Source organism: Rhineura floridana, chromosome 2, assembly GCF_030035675.1.
Source record: "Rhineura floridana isolate rRhiFlo1 chromosome 2, rRhiFlo1.hap2, whole genome shotgun sequence".
In the NCBI taxonomy this organism is placed as follows: Eukaryota; Metazoa; Chordata; class Lepidosauria; order Squamata; family Rhineuridae; genus Rhineura; species Rhineura floridana.
In genome coordinates this window covers 215,060,851-215,079,821 of record NC_084481.1, presented here as the reverse complement: position 1 = coordinate 215,079,821, position 18,971 = coordinate 215,060,851, and the positions used below count along the sequence as shown (strand labels likewise).

Genomic DNA, 18,971 nt, shown 5'->3' with positions numbered 1-18,971 from the left:
GCAGCTTGCCCACGGCTGCACAGGTGGCAGGGCACATAACCCCTGAGCCACTCACCGTGGGGGTGATCTTTAGCTGGTCACCCATGAGACACGAGCAGGGATTTGAACTCACAGACTCTGGACTCCCAGCCAGGCTCTCCTCCCCACTGTGCTATACCAGCTGTTACACTACTGATAGCAATAAGTAAAACATCCAATATACAGCCTATCAAGGGCCGAGATTCTAACATCTTACACTTATCAATATTATTACTATAACCAAATTCATTTGAAATTTGGTCTATTGCACTTTGCAAAAAGTGGTCTAAAAGAGCTTTTGATTCTCTTTGCCCTCTTGCTATCCGCTTATCAAATTTGCTTCAAAGAGGAAGTAACACTCTGTATGCTGTTAAATATCCTTTTTTGAGGTTTTTTAATGTACAACATGTATTTTAGACAAGACTTGTACTTTAAAAAATTTTTTGGCAAGACTTCACTTACCCTCCAACATATCAAGTTTGCTTCAGAAAAAGGCCGGTGCTCCTACTGCCTCCTATTCAAAAGAGGGTCTAAGCAAGAGCCAGAAAGACACAAACAGGACTTGCTTCAAGAGTCATTTTGCAGGACAGAAGTGAGAAAGAAATCCCAGACAAGGAAGTTCACACAGGCTTCAGATCATAAGCCATGGTTTGTTGTGATGCGAATGAGCCTACGTGAGTCGTGGGCTTGCATGCTCCCTCCCCTTTCCACTTTTGGTATAACTGCCAGGAGAAGCATTCAGAAGCTGACATTTCTCTTTTTTATTAATTGTAGCTTGTCATGGCAGACAAACTGGTTAATCTTGGATGATATCCGCTAAAACTATGGATGTTACCCAACTCAAACTGGTCTACCAGCTGCGTCCGTTCCTGGAGGCAGTTGACTTGGTCACAGTGACACATGCATTGGTGACATCGAGGCTTGATTACTGCAACACACTCTATGTGGGGCTGCCTTTGAAAACGGTTCGGAAATTGCAGTTGGTTCAAAATGCAGCAGCCAGAATGTTAACTGGAGCACGGCGCAGGGAGCATATCATCCCTGTGCTTTATCGACTCCACTGGCTCCCAATTTGCTTCCGGGCCCAATTCAAAGTGCTGGTTCTGACCTGTAAAGCCCTAAACGGCCTTGGACCAATATACCTGAGGGACCACTTATGCCCATATATACCTGCCTGGGATTTAAGATCATCTGCCTCTGGTCTCCTCTGCGTGCCTGGAATAAAAGATGTTAGACTGACAGGCACGTGGGAGAGAGCTTTTTGAGCTGTGGCCCCCAAGCTTTGGAATACCCTACCCCAAGAAGTCCGCTCTGCTCTCTCCCTGATGGTTTTCCGGAGACTTCTGAAAAACAATCTTGATCCGGAGAGCCTTTGGGAGGGACTGAAGGAGGAGCCTGACACTGATTTTATGCCTTCTAAGTTAAATTTTACCTTTGTAGTCCCTTTAGTACCACCCCCTATATATGTGTGTGTGTATTGTATTTTATGTATTTTAATTGTATGTTATGTATTTTTATTGTATTTTATGTATTTTAATTTATTTCAATGTTTTTGTGATTTTACTGTTTATTATGTACGTGTTTGATTTTATTTTTGTAAGCCGCCCTGAGTGCCCTATTATAGGGTAGAAGGGTGGGATAGAAATATTTTAAATAAATAAATAAAATAAACATTGTACACATGGACTTCCCCTTCCTCTCCTTCAGAGCAGGTGTGGTGGGCATGTGTAAAGAGGCAGGAGAGGAGAAGGAGGGAAAGTACAGGTGGGGGCTGTCTATTAGTTACTGTGCTACCTTCAAGGTGCTGGTTTTGGTGTACAAAGCCCTATACAGCTTGGGACCGGGATACCTGAAAGATCGTCTCACCCTTATATCGATCACTGCGCTTTGCAGGTGAGGGCCTCCTGGTGATACTATGTCATCAGAAGTCCATTCCACACAACATAGGAAGTGGACCTTTAGTGGAGCAGCACCTGCCGTTTGGAATTGCCTCCCTTTAAATATTAGGCAGGTGCCATCTCCGTTATCTTTTTGGCACCTACTGAAGACCTTGCTCTTTCTACAAGCCTTTTAAGTACTGTACAGACCTTATTCCGGTCTGTGCCTGTATTGCAATTGTTTGTTTTTAAGATGTTTTTCAAAGATGTTTTGTTTTTTAAAAAAGATTTAAAAGTTTTTTTTCAGTGTTTTGTTGTTTGCTGCCCTGGGCTCCCTTTGGGAGGAAGGGTTGGATATAAATTTAATAATAAAATAAATACATAATGGGTACAACTGGATATTTCCCTATGGTTTCTTTGCGACACGCCAACTTCAATCCATAGGTTATGAAATTGTTTTGATTCAAATGAATCATAGTTAAGATTAAGCACGGGGTAGGTTTCACACATTGCGCAATATGTGGTTAATCAAAAATGGAAGCAAAGGTTCTGAATTCTTTGCAGTGGCATCACAGAAGACCCAGCAGGCCTCGTTCCTTGATCGTACACAATAGCCACATATAGCATAACATCTTGAAGGCTCTACCTCCACTGTCAGAGCCAATATGCCTCTGAATACCAGTTACTGAGAACTGCAGGTAGGCAGAGTACTGGTGCAGTCACACCCAGCTTGTTGGCTTCCCCTGGGCATCTGGCTGGCCACTGTGAGAATAGAGTGCTGGTCTAGAAGGGCTCCTGGTGTGACCCAGCAAGGCTCTCCTTATATACTTATAATAATTAGGGCTGCAACATTTAGCAATTAATCAGATTAATTGGTTTTAAAAGCTGCTGATTAATCAGGAAGATTTTTTATTTTATTTTTTAAAAATAAATACAAATACTCTTTTCAAAACTGCAGATGGTAAGCAGCTTATTAGAAGAGACATTGCCTCTTGTGTGTCAGAGAAAGAAAACGAAATGTGGAGGAGAGAATGCGTGAATGGAGGGATATGAACAGGAAGTGTGAAGAGAGAACAGGAAAGGGGGCAAGGGGGGGGAGAGAGGGCGTCCCCTGATCCATGTTTTGCTTTTGCCCTGCCTGCTGACATTATGCAGCCTCTGACCACTTTCCCCTGAAGGAATGCAACCTTTGACTCCAAAAGGTTCCTCACCCTTGCTGTATACACTTCCCTGGGACTCAGGACCCCGTTGAGCATAAAGGGGTTGGCTTGTGAAGAGACACGCACAGAATTGCAAGGTGTGTCCTTTTAGCCAAACTTGTAATCAGCCATTTACATTTTAAGTTTTTAGCAAACTCTCTCTTCTTTTCATACAAACCAAAACATCACTATCTTACTTACACAAGGAAAGTATTAAGTCTCTCTCTCTTAGGTGAAAGAGAAGTAATCTATGCTATCCTTAGAGAAGATAGTGGGTATAACGCACAGTAACTAGAACAATCTTGGTTCTCAGATAGATTTCATTAAAATGCAATGACTGCTTGCCGTCACAACTTCCCAGGGATCTCGCGTAGCACACAAAGCAATTAAGATTCCTTTTTTCAATATTTGCATGCTAATAGTAAATTGACCCTTACTCCTGCAAAGAAATAATTGGACTTGGATAACTCAGTAAGAAAGTAAAGGAGCATTACCAGGGGAGAAATTATGAGCCACTGGCTGGAAGAACCATAGTGAAAACAAATAAGAGTTTACATATAAAAAAAGGCCTCAGCTGCTAGTAATACCTGCCTTAAGAATGAACATTTTGGTTAAGGGGTGACGGGGGGGGGGGAGAGCTTGTAATCCGCAATCTACAGCAACATTTTTGAATGACTTAAAGTTGCACAAAGAATGCGTGGGCTTCTAATGGGAAGGGGGAATGAGCGCTCCAACGAGCACATTGTACAGGAAATGGTTGCTTGGCAACAAGAACCTTTGGAAGGCAGAGGAGTTAATATTGACAGTTGGAAAGATCAGAAGGCATAAAAGCACCAAAGTGCAGAGAATGCTAGACAAGCAGGCAGAGGGACAGAAGTTAATTAGCTGTATATGGGGCGGGGGGGGGGGGGGAGAGGCATAAAAGCAAGGGGAGAAGAAGAGAGAAAATAGTGACTGGGAATCCCAGAGTATTCATATTTTAATCACTGATTAAGATGGTCCAAAAATAAAATAAAATGCATAATTAGGACCCTTACAAGCCCAGCGTTTGAAAGCTTTGCAACATGTGCCTCTATCTATAAATATGCTTATATGTTATGCTTGTACCCAAGGAACACCATATGGATCTTTTTCATCATGTTCCAAAGCAGCTGAACATTGCATCACAAAGACAACAAAAGCGTAAAGAATTTCAGACACAGAGAGAGAAAGAAAGTAGATAGCAGGGTACCTTTCTAGGCACTTACCTGAATTTTGCCACCGCGCCCACTTCTTGGATAACTTGCTGCTCTACTCTTACTTGGGCGAGGTGGAACCTGATCATAGGAATGTATGACGTTACCTTCTACCACAGGGACCAGCAGAATGCTGCCAACTAGATATTGTTGGACTCCAGCTCCCATTGGCGTCAACCAGCATGGCTAGTTATCACAAATGATGGGAGTTGTAATCCAACAACATCTGGAGGGCCACAGGTACACCATCCCTGTTTCATTGAGTCGCTCCATTAGTCCATTTAGACCAGGTATTGCCTACACTGACTGGCAATGGCTCTCCAAGGTTTTAGATAGGAGTCTTTCCCAGCCCCACCTGGAGATACAAGTGTTTGGACCTGGAACCTTCTGCATTCAAAGCGTGCGTTCTACTAGTGAGGTACACCTCTTCTCCCAAGAGCCCTTAAGCAACACCAGACAGTTTGTAATCCACTTACTTACATGTCATGAGCAGCAAGAGCATTTAAACGAGATAAGGACACACAGATAAGTGTCTACCATCACATCTAAACCGGGCCAAGTTAAATCACAGCAAAAAGACAATTGGTTCTGCAATATCTAATATAGCAATTTCAAAAATACATAATCTCCACTTCAGGATCAGACTATTGAACCATGATCCAGGTTCACAATCAGAAAAAAGGCTGCCCTCAAGACCCACCAGAATACAAGATAGGAATATAGGAAGCTGCCTTATACTGAGTCAAGCCATTGGTCCATCTAGCTCAGGATGGCCAACAGTGAACTGTCAGCTGCTCTCCAGGGTTTCAGACAGGAATTCCTCCTAATCCCACCTGCAGATGACAGGGATCGAGCTGTTCGATCCCTACCAGTGAGCTACCACCCTTCCCTTGCCAAAGCCTGCTGGAACAACGATGCCTCAGTTGCCTTGGCAGAGGAGTCAAAACGGAGGATACCCAGAGGGAGAGCAAAATGGCAGGGAAGGGTAGCTTTCTTGTCATAATAGAGGCACTTCCTGTCTTTACAGGAAGTCTAGATATGGACTAGGAAATCCAGAGGGTGCGGTTACTGTCAAGCATGAAAGCAAGGCTGCCAGGCCTCTACAAGAAGCAACATATTTAAAATGTTGGAAAATGTTGCTTTAGTGCCCTGATAGATTTCTAAAAAGTAAAAGCTGCTATTTAAACTCTGCAGATTTTAAATCCTGACATACATCAGTAAACTCACCCTTCCGTTTGGAAGAAAAGAAAAAGGGCTTTGCTTTTTTTATGAGGTTTATTTTACAAAAAAAAAAAGGCTGCTTGCTAAATCTCAATATTCTAGATACTCACAAATGACTTTCAGAAAGAGGCACAATAGTGTCTGAAGTTAACAAAAACCAGTCTTATGCTGGAATTTCTTTTTACTTAAAGTGAAGTGAGTTCTAGCTGAAGGCTTACTTCAAGGAAGACCATTTGGGCATGTGAAAGCCGCTTCAGAAAGACTCATCCACTTTCAATGTTATGAATAGCATATATGAAGCTGGATTCGAAGCAGTTTCTGTACCAGCGATCCATCTCCCTTCATTTGCAGGTGTAACCTCAAGCAATGGGTGCAACAAATCTGGACTCCATGTTCTTACGGCTCTGGACTCGTTGCACAGCCTGACAATAAAGCAATAGCCTCACCATAAAACAGCTTGAAGTTGCCCAATCACTTTTTACAGGGAGAATATGGAGCACTTTGCTTCTACTCTCATTCTCTCCCTCTTTCTCACATTCAGGTATTTGTCCAAAATATTTATTAGCCACTCTTTGGGCCACAGGTCTTACAAAATAAAGCAGCAGAAACAATAAAACTGTACATATAAAAAAATAAGCTCAGAGCAGAGCAGAATAAAACACCTGCTAAAAATAAGTCACACAGCCTAAAAGCTCTGGGCAAATCACAAGGTTTTCAGTGGGAGCTGATGAAGCTCGTGCCAGGTGAACCACTCTAGGCAGGGAATTTGAGAGGGGGAGTGCCATAACCAAAAGGACCCCATCACTGAGCACCATCCTCTTTAAATTACCGCAGGAGGTGGAGATACCCACAGGAAAGCCACAACGGCTGATCTCCATACGAAGGCAGGCTCATGGAGGAAAAGGCAGGTCTTCACGTCCTCTGGCCCCATGATGCTTAGAGCTCTATAGGTCCAAACCAGCCCTTTGAATTGGCCAGTGCATCTTTACAAGCACTGATGGGACATGTTCTATATGTCTGGTGTCAGTTAATAAATGTGCTGCTCTGTTTTGCACTAATTAACAGTCCTCAAAAGGCAGCGGCACACACAGTGCAATTGCAGTAATCAAAACCAGATGCTTATCAGTATATTGATAACTACAACCAGGGTAGCCCTGTCCAGGAGGTGTCACAGCAATAGTGGACTGGATGTGGGTCATTAAATTGAAACAGAATCTTGACAAGGGGGAGATGCTGTTGATTAGCAGTTCATCAGTCCAAGGGAGTGGACAAGATAAGGTGCGCAGTTTGGGAGTGTTATTGTCTTTCTCTCTTGAGACTCGAATAGCCTTGGGGAACAAAAGACCTTCCATTAGTTGATACACTGATTACAATTACTTCCAGACAGAGATAGCCTAGCCACAGTTTTCCATGCCTTGGTAACTCTGAGGCTGGATTACTGTAATGTGCAGTAGCTGTGGGGCTATCTTTGAAGACAGTTTAGAAACTGCAGCTAGTCCAGAACACTGCTGCTAAATTGCTAACGGGGATTGAATAAAGATATCATATCTTGCCTGTATTGATACAAGTCCACTGGCTCCCAGTGACTTTAAAGCCTGACACAATTTAGTACCCATATATTTGTTGGATTTCCTTCTCCCTATCAATCCACCCATCAAAGGACATTGTTATCTGAGGCCTTTCTCTGAATGTCCCCAAAGTCAGAAGTGCAGTGGATGGTATTGGAGATACTTTTCCATGGTTATTCCTCGCCTTTGAAACACCCTAGCCAAGGAGGCCTGGCTAGAGACCTCTTTATTGTCATTTAGGCAGCAGAAAAAAAACACTTCTGATTTCTCAGACTTTCTGCTAATGCAAGAATTAGAAAAATAGTACATACCATATATCACAAATGAAACCTGATAGTGAGACCTATCCCAGTCTGCATCTGTGTTGGAATTGCTTTTTAATATGTTCTTAAACTTTCTTTTTTTAAATGTTTTTTAAAAAGATGTTTTCATACCTTTTTTTTAAGTAACAGTTCTGAAGATGTTTTGTTTTAATGTGTTTTAAAGTTTGTTTTTATGATGTTTTAATGTTTTCAGTGCTTTTGTTTGTCGTCCTGGGCTCCTGCTGGGAGGAAGGGCGGGATATAAATCAAATAATAATAATAGTGCCCCATCCACTTTTCAACATAAGTTCCACTGCCTCTTAGGATTGCTCTTGCCTTTAGGATGCCATATAGATTTCCCCCGGATGGGCTATTTTGGGGTGCAGCCGCAAAACATTGGTTTTGGTGTGGGTTGTAAATCCGCTTTGTGACAGTGTTGTCACCCCTAATCCTAAGGAATGGGTTTCAAGTTCCCCCCTGACCTTCTGCACGGCCCCTAAACCCACAAACTTGGTTTAAGGAACTGATAGACCTAAATATTGTTTTTGGGGTGCTGTGTAACTTCTCTACACAGTCATCTCATTGCTCTGCTCCTAAGGAAATCTGTATTGGAACTGTTTTAACTTTTTTAAATAAATGGTAGTGTTCTTTACTGATGTTTTCACTTCTTTATTTTATGAGAATAAATAAATAAATAAAGGATCACATTTTGAGTCCTCTCAGCCTTCTGTGTGGCCCCTGAACCCCAGTTTTGGTGTGAGGGGCCAAATGAAGCTAAATATTGTTTGGGATATCATATCACCTCTACATTACTATCCCTTCATCTCCAATCCTAGAGAATAACTTTTGATTCCTTACTGTGCATCTAGTGTTTCTGAGGCTGCTTTAGGGTAGAGTCCCCATGACCTACAGGCTCACATTTAAACCTCCCCAGTGTGTTAAGTCACTTGAGCCCCCTACATGGTTCCCCACTCATCACCCCAAGCTAATAGGAATATAGGACCGCTTCACATGAATGTTCCACTAGGTTACATCATGGTGCTGGGGGCTCTCATTTTGCTCATGTGTCAATGATGGGACTCCCCATTCTAAATTAATGACCTTCTTGAAAGACAGGGGCATACCTCTGAGCTGGGGTATATGAGACCAGGCCCTGTAGCACTTGGCACCCCATCTCATGCCATCATTACTGTGTGATGCTGACTTCTCTAACTATGGAATAACAGTGATGAAAGTCCCCTACAACCTATGTAGTTTTACAGAATGAGATATACCTACCCAGGCATTCCGTTCTTAATTTTTGGAGGGTGTTTGGAGGGATTTTGACGTTGTAGCCTCTTTTAGGGGGTGGGTTGTTCCACTGTCTTATCTATGTATTATGTTTTTTTAACTTTTATTGTGTTAGTTTTATATTGGTTTTAATAGTTTTACTGTACATAGTTTTGGGTTCATTTTTATGTAGAAAAGCAACTAATAAATTTAAATAATAATAATTGTTTAATAATAAATAGTATTATCATCATCAACAACAACAAAACAACAACATTGTGTCACAGATTATGGATATTCCAATGCAGGACCTACCCCAAGAGTTCTCCAGTACAGGCATTGCACTTCCAAAGACCTACATTAGGGCCCCGTTTCTCGGTGCCCCGCTTTTCGGCGTTTTGCTAATACGGCGCCAGCAGGGAGATCAGCTGGGGGGGGCTGGAGCTCCCCGCCCTCCAGCTGATCGTGCCAGAGGAGGGGAAGATCAGCTGTAGCGTGCTACAGCTGATCTTCTCCTTGGGGGCGGTCAGACCCCTGCACTCGAGCTGATCGCGCTGGAGGAAGGGAAGATCTGATCTTCTCCTCCTCTGGCGTGATCAGCAGGTTAGGTTCCAGACCCCCGCGCTACAGCTGATCTGCTTTCCGGTGGTTTTTGCTTTCCGGCGTGGGTCTGGAACCTAACCTGCCGTATGAGTGGGGCCCTACTATATATGAAATTTATTGAAGCATATGTGCTGTATTGAAGCAAATGTCTACCTTATGATGCTAGCCTCATGGCTACAAACTGGATTGCTCCTGATCCCTTTTATAAACCAAAATTAACTGACCCAGAGCAGATCTGGGTAGTCTCTAAATGCATGAATGAGACACCTCCAAACATCCCACCTCCAGCAATCTCAGCAGTTCAGAGCAGAGTGCTCAGACAGTGGTGTAGAAGAAAGCTCCTCAAGCAGTGAGGAAGAAGTACTTTATGAGCCAATGACACTGGTATCTGAAGAGTGAGAAGGAGCAGCCTGTCTATGAAGAAATGGCCCCAATAGGTGTCCGTGGGGTGAATATCACAGAAATGAAGGGGGGGTCATGGGAGAACTATGGGAACTATGGGGATTGCAAATCAGATGGCAATTTTGCTCTTCTGCATATTTGTTTGGCAAAAGGAAGCTGTACAAAACATGAACGTGAATGACTCTATGGATTCAAAGTGTTCCCTCTCCTGAATGTGTGTAAATGCCATCAAACCAGAAGAGGCTGATGTTGTAGACAACATACTTAATTCTCAAATCTATTAATGTCTCAATAAAATATAGAGCTATAACTGGCGTCTTTATTTGCATGATGGCATCTCATGAGTCAGTGAACAAGATAAACGGTAACACGGGGCAGCAGCAGGGAGTCTTAGAGGGGTGGAACCCCTCCTTATAAAAGCATTAAAGCACAGCAAAACTCTAACTAAAAGCCAAGTTCAAGTATGGCTTGGAGACCAGGATAAGACTCTGCATAAGGTGGCAAGGATTCCACTGTAAAAGAAAAAAAACCTGACATTTCAGATACCGACTCACAATGGCAAGCAGACTTATATGAACTTCCTTAATCCTCATTCCCAACCAAAACCAGCCTAAATACATATACCTGCTGCTCTTGTCCATTTTTACCCCTCATCATCCTTGCCTCTTCTATTCCTCCTTATTCCTGTTGACTTGCAGCCTTTGCATTTCCTGGCATATTCCTTCTCATGTAATTTTGCACAAACCCACACCATCACCAGCTGTCTTTAGATTGTACAGTCCTTGGGGCAGGGACCTCACCCCCCCCTGGTTTGGTTGAGGCCACATCTGCACTGTACATTTAAAGTATCATATCACTTAAAACAGTCATGGCTTCTCCCAAAGAATCCTGAGAACTGTAGTTTGTTGAGAATTGTTAGGAGACCTCTATTCCCCTCACACAGCTGCAATTCCCAGAGTGATTTAACAGTCCTTCTTCCCAGGGAACTCTTCGAACCACAGCTTTCTGACAAGAATAGGAGTCTCCTAATATCTCTCAGCACCCTTAACAAACTACAGTTCCCAGGATTTTTTTGGGGAAGCTATTACAGTTTAAAGTGGTATGATACTGCTTTAAATGTATAGTGAAGATGAGGCTTAAATTAAGCTACCATGTACACTGTTGCATTGCATAAAATACATCAGTCCCACCTATTGTTTCAATAGTGCATATACAATTTTTCCAGTAGCTAGGCTGATCTTTAAAATGCTCTGCCAGTAGAAAAGACAGACATTTCCAGGAGTATAACACAAGTCTGTTGGCTCCTTAAGGTTCATCTTTTTGAAAGACAGGAACTTCTGATCCACCTGAAGCAATCATTGTTTCTAGCGCTGTTGCAGCTACATTCTCATACATATTCCACCAGGTATCTTTTACAAACCCCAAAGAAAATTTAACATAGATATTAGCTATGATAAGGCCACTCTGATGAACTGAAATGGTTCTTGGTAAAGAACTAAAAAAGCATTCAAATTTTTATCTCTTATTCTGTTAAAGCATTTCTAGCCACGAGAAGCCATTTGATAGTGATATATTGATATATGATATATTGTTTTTGTATGTTCTCAATTGAAGAAAAAAAAGCAGAAAGATAAGTAATCATAAGAAGCTTTGCTCAAGAAGAAAAAACGAGGAAAATGTTCTTTATCTGCCACTATTTCTTATAAAGCAGAAGAATCTGTACATTGGTTTTTATAGTGGCTGAACTCTCCTGTAAGTGGCAAACTTGTTGTGCAGAGAACCCAATCTTACATGCATTTAATATACAACAGTTTTCTGAGATATTAGCAGGGTTACATATCTGACAATGGGAACATTAAACGATAAAAACAGAATTCCCAAGGCCTTTTCAATCACTGAGGTTTGATCTTTTTAGTTGGCATGATACAACTCCGAAATGCTTCAGAAGTCAGAGTTCACTTTGCAAACATGGCTCACCAACAGTAAAATGGCATGGGGGGAGTGTGGTAAAAATATGGCCTACAACAGGGGTAAGGAATCTCAGGCCTGAGGGCCAAATGTAGCCCTCCAGGCCTCCCTATCTGGGTCCTGGGACTCTCCTTAGGCAAGGAATGGGGAACCTGTGGACCTGAGATGTTGCTGAATTATAACTCCCATCAGTCCAAGCAAGCATCTATTGTCAATACATTAGGTTCATCCCACTCAACCCCAACCCTGGCTCACTCCTTTTATTCTCTATCTTTGCTCTTGTGTCCAGGCTGCTAAATGCCTTTGGAGGAGGACTAAGGAGGGGCAGACCATGTTCATTAAAATTTATTCTTTCTTCTTTTTCCTCTGCTATTACTCTAGCCAAACAGCAGTACAACACATCATTAATTCATGGTAACGCAAGGTATCCTCAGTCTTTTTTCTACTTTTAATTCTCTTTGAAAAGCCTGCCCTGTCACCTCTTCCTCCTTCACTCTCCACTAATGATTTTGCCACTTTCTAAATACTAAAATTGAAACTATTTATTCTGATCTTGCTGCAACTGACTCTATTCCGTTACTGGCCATTCAAATGTGTTTCTTCTTCTACCTTCTCTACTTTTTCTACGGTTTCATCTGATGAACTGTCCAGTCATCTTCAAATCTCTCTACCTGTTCTCTTGATCCAGTTCCTTCTTGTCTTTCAATTATTGTTGTTCCCGCTGTTCTTTCTTCTCTTCTTTACATTTTTAATCTGTCTCTTTCTTCTGGCACGTTACCTTCTGCATTTAAACATGCTATTTTTCTCCCATTCTCTAAAAGCCTGTTTCCTTGTTATCTTTTGTTTCAAAATGTGCTGTTTGATGATGTTGCCTTGACTTTCTCATATCTCTGCTCTAGATCTCTTTCAATCTGGATTTCATCCCTTGCACTCCACTGAGAAGGCTCTTACGAAGATCACACACGACCTCCTTACTGCCAAGTCTAAAGGTCTCTATTCAGTTCTTATTTTACTCGATCTTTCTGTGGCCTTTGACACGGTTGCTCATGATCTCTTGTTGGACACCCTTTGTCAGCGCCGCCCCTATGCACCAGGAAGGGGGGCAGTTGCCCCGGGCCCCACGCTTTGGGGGGCCCTGTGCTTGGCGATGAGAAGCTGGGCTGCGGCGGGGTATTTTCTTTTAAGCCATGCAGTCTCGCCAGCCACTTCCCCTTGGGGAATCTCCCGCTCTTCGGCTGTGTGCCTGAGCGGTTTTTCTCCTCTCTGCTCATCAGCTGCAAAGCGGGTGTGTGTGAGGCTTTTAGGTGGGAGGTTTGAATCCCCTGCCTGAGTGGCTTCCTTGTGCTGCCTGCCACCTGCTCATCAGTTGTGCAGCACGTTTACAGGCAGCACTTGCCGGCTTATTCTGGGCAGGAGGTTTGAAAGACAGAAAGAATGTGGGGGGTCCCCAACTATGCTTTTGCCCTGGGCCCCACACAGGTCTGCCCTTCGTGATCTGGGGTTTTGTGATTCTGTCCTTGGTTTGTTTCTTATTTGTCTGGCTGTTCACTTAATGTGGAGGCTGGAGGATGTGCATCATCCTCTTTTCTCCATCCGGTTGGGGTACCACAGGGCTCAGTTATAGGACCCTTGTTGTTTTCCCTTTATGTGCTACACCTGGGCAATCTTATTCAATCTCATGGCCTTCAGTATCATTTGTATGCTGATGAGACACAGTTATATTTTTCAACCCCAGAACTCTCTTCTGATGTCCAACATCGTATTACGGCATTTCTTTCAGACATTTCAGCCTGGATGCTTTATCGGCACCTGAAACTTAATATGGCAAAGACAGAATTGCTCATCTTTCCTCCTAAGCCCTCTTCGCAATATACATTTACCATCACTGTTGACAACGTCCCTCTCTATCCTGTGGAAGAAGCACATAGTCTTGGTTTTACTTTTGACTCTTCTCTTTCTTCTGTTCCCACATTAAGGCTGTAGCAAAGTTCTGCAGTTTTTTCTTCTACAATATTGCTAGAATCAGACCCTTTTTGTCTGTTTTCTCTGCAAAGACATTAGTTCATGCTTTAGCTATTTCTCGCCTTGACTATTGCAATCCTCTTTTGACTGGTCTTCTACGAAATCGTATCAGTGCCTTGGTTTCAATTCAACACTCCACTGCCAAGGTCATCTACTTGGCCCATCATTTTGACCATGTTACTCCACTTTTGAAGTCCTTTCACTGGCTCTCTATTTATTTCAGGATTCAGTACAAGCTTCTTGATTTAACTTCTAAAGCTTTACGTGATTTGGCTCTTTCTTATCTCTCAGTTCTTATTTCTCACAATAGCCCTGCTTGGGATCTCCGTTCCTCAAATTCTGTGCTTCTTTCCTGTCTCAGGATTGTTTGCTCTTTAGCTCGACTTCGGCAATTTTCGCTGCTGTTCTGTATTCCTGGAATTGTCTCCCAGAGCACTTGGGGACTGCTCCCTTAATTTCAGTTTTTAAGTTTTATTTCAAAATCTTCCTTTTTTCCAAAGCTTTTGGAGTTTCAACTTAAGGTTGTTGGTTTTTTAAAAAAATCTATATTTATATAACTAAAGTATGTGTATTTGAACTTCTCATTTTGTCCTCTATTTGTTTCCCTTCCTTTCCTTTGTTGTCTTCATTTTATTTTATTTAGATTGTATGCCTTATCGGGCAGGGATTTCTTTTAATTGTATTATTTTATGTACAGTGCCAGGCGCACCTGATGGCTCTCTCTCTCTCTCTCTCTCTCTCTCTCTCTGTATGTATGTGTATATATATATATATATATATATATATATATATATATATATGTATGTATATGTGTGTGTGTGTATATATATATATATTATATATTATATATATATATAATAGCATGACCAATGACCAGGGATTATGGGAGTTGTAGTTCAGCAACATCTGGAGGGCCAAAGGCTCCCCACACTTGCCCTACCCTACTGTACAAAAGACTTGACACTTACGTTATATATATTTTAAAAAAAAGAAAGCTGAGATTGACACTCCTGGAGAATCATAGCATATGGTGAGTGTGTTTTGTTAAGGCCTGGTAAAGATAACCAAAGCATACAACATTATAAGAAAGAAAGAAAGAAAGAAAGAAAGAAAGAAAGAAAGAAAGAAAGAAAGAAAGAAAGAAAGAAAGAAAGAAAGAAAGAAAGAAAGAAAGAAAGAAAGAAAGAAAGAAACTGTTTCGCCCACACAACCATCAGTTGCTCTTCTGAGCTGAATGACAAATTGAAAGACTTAAAAGTACAATTTAAGGCAATATGAGATCAAAGCTGCAGCAAGTATATTAGAGAAAAATACTATGGATCTTACAAAGCAACAAAAAAAAAGCTTTCTTCTCGTACATCCACAGTAAAAGACAGGAAAAGAAATGGTGGTACAGCTACTCAGTGAGAATGGCAAAATGATAAAAGATGACACAGAAAAGGCATAAATTCTCAATTCCTACTTTCTTAGTCTTCTCCCAGAAGAGGGTCTATGACCCTCCTGGCAAAAATGAAGTTGAAGAGGCAGGATTGCAACTTGAGATTGATAGACAAATGCTCAAGAAATACATAATCACTTTGAATAAGTTCAAATCTCCAGGACCTGATGAACTGCACCCTAGAGTATTGAAGGAACTGACTGAAGAACTCTTGGGACGCTGTGAAATCTTGGTGGATGGGTGAAGTGCCAGATTACCGGAGAGGGGCTAATGTTGTCCCTATCTTCAAAAAGGGCAAAAAGGAGGAATCTGGAAGATTACAACTCCGGTCAGCCCCAGCCAGCACTTACATATACATAGGGATGGAGGAGAAATTCAAATTTGCTTGCATTTTAATGAGAAACAACCTAAATCACAATTCTCAAAAGAATACTTCAGCCAAAAACACAGCTATCCTTTGAAATCTGCACTTCTCCGAATTTTACTATGCAGTTCTCCAACCAAACAATATGTACAAAAATGTATACATTCAGAGGAAATGTGCATATATTAGTGGGAGGAAATGCATTCAGTCAGGGAAAACTGCTTGCAAGAATGCATATATTCATCAAAATGGCATACAACTGGGAGAAATTCGCATTAAAATACTGACGAAATTCAATGAGGATTTTTAAAAAAAGCAAATTGCTGCAGAAATGTGGAGAACTAAATTTAAGACTGAAAAAATGAGGAACTTATGGGAACTGAAACTGATAGATTTGTCCATCTCTGCATTGTTGGAAGTGGGACAAGAGCAACTTCTGTTTGGGTTCTTTTGTTTGTATTGCAGAAGGAAGATAGGGTCTTCCAACTGGCTAGGCTTGCCTACCTTGACCTGTGCTCTTCTCTACCTAACTTCCTTTTGTTGTAGACTGATATGCTCAGGAAAGCTTATCTGCCCCTCCTTCATCTTCTTCTTTGACTGTCCGAGGAGAGAGGAGACATCTCTGTCTTTGTTCTCTCTCCTGAGCCTATCTACTATGTATTTCTATAAATAAAGTAGCTTTTTTTTATTTTACTAAGTCTTAAGTCTCAAATCTCAGTGATCTAAATGCAGGGTAAAAGTCTGCTTCTTATTTAAATACACATACTGGCACACTCCAAGCCCAGATGCTGAGTTACTCTACATATTTCCATAACATACATAACCCCCCTCCCCCTACTATTTTTCTCTTCACCCACACTCTGATGTTGGAAATGCGGCTGGCTGGGAGAAGGGGGCTTGGCAAGAAGGACTGTGGGTTGGTAAAGGGCAGGCAAAGGTGTGGGGGGGGATCTGCACTTATCCACACACCCATTTTGCTGTTGAAAACTAAACCTTACCACTACCACCCAGCTTTTCCATGTGGTTTGGGCATATTGGTGTGTGCAATAAATACGTGGTCTTTTTGACATTACATCTACTTTGGCCTCAAAAGTGACATGAGATCACACAACATTCAAGCTTTAAATGGATCTTAGTGCAAATGGTAGGACCAAGAAAATAAGATTAGTGCAGATAATTGGATGCCAAAGGACACTTAAAGAAGAATACTCTAAGAATACTGAATGAGAAGGCTTGGAACAATAGGGGTTTAAAGTCAAATTGTATATAAATATACCGATAACGCATAACAACTCTGAAGTCATATGAGAACCATTTTGAAACTTCCAAGTGGAATGCATCCTACAGGTCCAATGGAAGCAGCACTGTAGACTTAAGGAAGGCTCACTGAAGTTTCATTTTGTAATTTATTACAAAATATTTAGAATGCATGAATAGAGCAGACACAGACACACACTTTCTTTTTTCCACAGTCTGTCTATAGATATAAAAGTACAAGATACCTTACATCACTGTTCTTCAACCTTGGGTCCCCAGATGTTATCGGACTACAACTCCCATCAACCCCATCCAGCTGAGCCAATAGCCAAGTATGATGGGAGTTGTAGTCCAACAACATCTGAGGATCCAAGGTTGAAGAACATTGCCTTACACCACTTAATCAATTGCCTTTGCCATAACAAACTATCAGTCTTAGACTACTCTCTCAGGAACATCCCCGCTGCCTTGTACCACAATGGGAAATTACTGTTATCTCTTAATTAGAAAACTTTAAAAATAGCAGTCTCTTGAATTTATCATATAACTTAAAGTCATTGATGAAGTTAGGCATTAATTAGCCTCTTCTCTCTCAGAAGCACAATTCTTATGATTTGGCCATTATATGTTCTTGGACTAAGTAGAAATATGAACCATATCCTAATAGTGCAATCCTATTCACATTTACTTGGAAGTAAATCCCATTATATTCAAGGAGCCCTATTCCCAGGCAACTGCAATTCTATGAGTGAAATCCTACTGAGTAAGCCCCACTTGCTTTAATGGAATTTAAGTGTCCATATGATTATGGCCTGAGAGCCAGTGTGGCACAGTGGTTAGAGTGTAGGACTACGACCTGGAAGACCAGGGTTCGAATCCCCACACAACCATGAAGCTCACTGGGTAACCTTGGGCCAGTCACTGCCTCTCAGCCTCAGAGGAAGGCAATGGCAAGCCACCTCTGAATACCGCTTACCATGAAAGCCCTATTCATGGGGTCGCCATAAGTCGGAATCGACTTGAAGGCAGTCCATATACATTTTCATGATTATGGCCCAAGAGTAGTAATTTAATTCAAAACCACCTGATGTTTGGTCCAGACCCAAACACTGATAGAAAATTAAACAGGTTCTTACAAGAGAACAGGAAAACAAAGACAGTTTTGAAAACCTTGCATCTGATTAATGTGGCAGTTGAATGCTTACTTATAAAATGATATCACCTGGTGGGTATGCATTCTTTAACAGCTTATGACATTTAACATTCTTATGCCACCCTGGGCTTCTTCTGGGAGGAAGGGTGGGATATAAATTAATTAATTAAATGAATAAAAACTCCTAAACTTAGCACAGCAATAGATTGATACTGAAGATTAAATGCAAAATAAAGTGTTTAGATGTGTTCATATTCTTTCTTTTTTGTTTTCAATTTGTTTCAGAGGGACAGCACATCAAAGATTGCAATTAGCTGTTTACTTCTATAAGAAAGAGCAAAATTTTGTTCCCATGCTGCTTTAACAGAAAATGCCAATTATCCTCTCTAGAACAGCATTATTACCTACCCACATGCATTCTCCCTTCCTTGGATGCTTATCAAGCATGTACAAGTCATTTTTACTCAATGTTAATTTTACCTTGGAAGATCTTATATCCCAGGCCTTCACTTCTGGACTAAATCCTCCACAAATAAAAACATTTGGATCAAGAGGGAGAAACTTCAGGGTGCTGATTCGAAATTCACTCCTACTGCTAAAAGTCTGTGCTCCTGAAATACCAAAGGAAGAGAGGGATGAGGGTTACTTATCTTGGAAGTAAGAATTTAGTTTCACAATTTCATTTCCATACTGTAGAAGTAACGCTCAATAAAAATCCATGGTAGCAAAATATATACGGGAATGGCAAAGGTTATGAAATTTATATCCTGCCCTTCCTCCCAGAAGGAGCCCTGGGCGGCAAACAAGCATGAAAACACTAAAAAAAATCTATAAAACATCTTAAAAGCAAAGACATATTTAAAAACATTTTAAAAACAAAGCATCTTTTTTTAAAAAAAATAAAAACATCTTCACAAACAAGTCCAACACAGATGTAGACCGGGATAAGGTCTCTACTTGAAAGGCTTGTTGAAAGAGAAAGCTCTTCAGTAGGCTCCAAAAAGACAACAGAGATGGCACCTGTCTAATATTTAAGGAGAGTGAATTCCAGAGGGTAGGTGCCAGAACACCAAAG

The 18,971-nt window shown here is 41.4% G+C and overlaps 1 protein-coding gene across 3 annotated transcripts in view; it reads right to left on the bottom strand.

The window, feature by feature from the left end:
* Nucleotides 1-18,971, bottom strand: part of WDR25 (WD repeat domain 25) — a 141,106-nt gene that overhangs the window by 10,541 nt on the left and 111,594 nt on the right. For all 3 annotated transcript variants that reach the window (XM_061612150.1, XM_061612151.1, XM_061612152.1), the window contains exon 4: nucleotides 18,377-18,507. In XM_061612150.1, coding sequence (XP_061468134.1) covers nucleotides 18,377-18,507 — 131 coding nt within the window. The remainder of the gene's footprint in view (nucleotides 1-18,376; nucleotides 18,508-18,971) is intronic.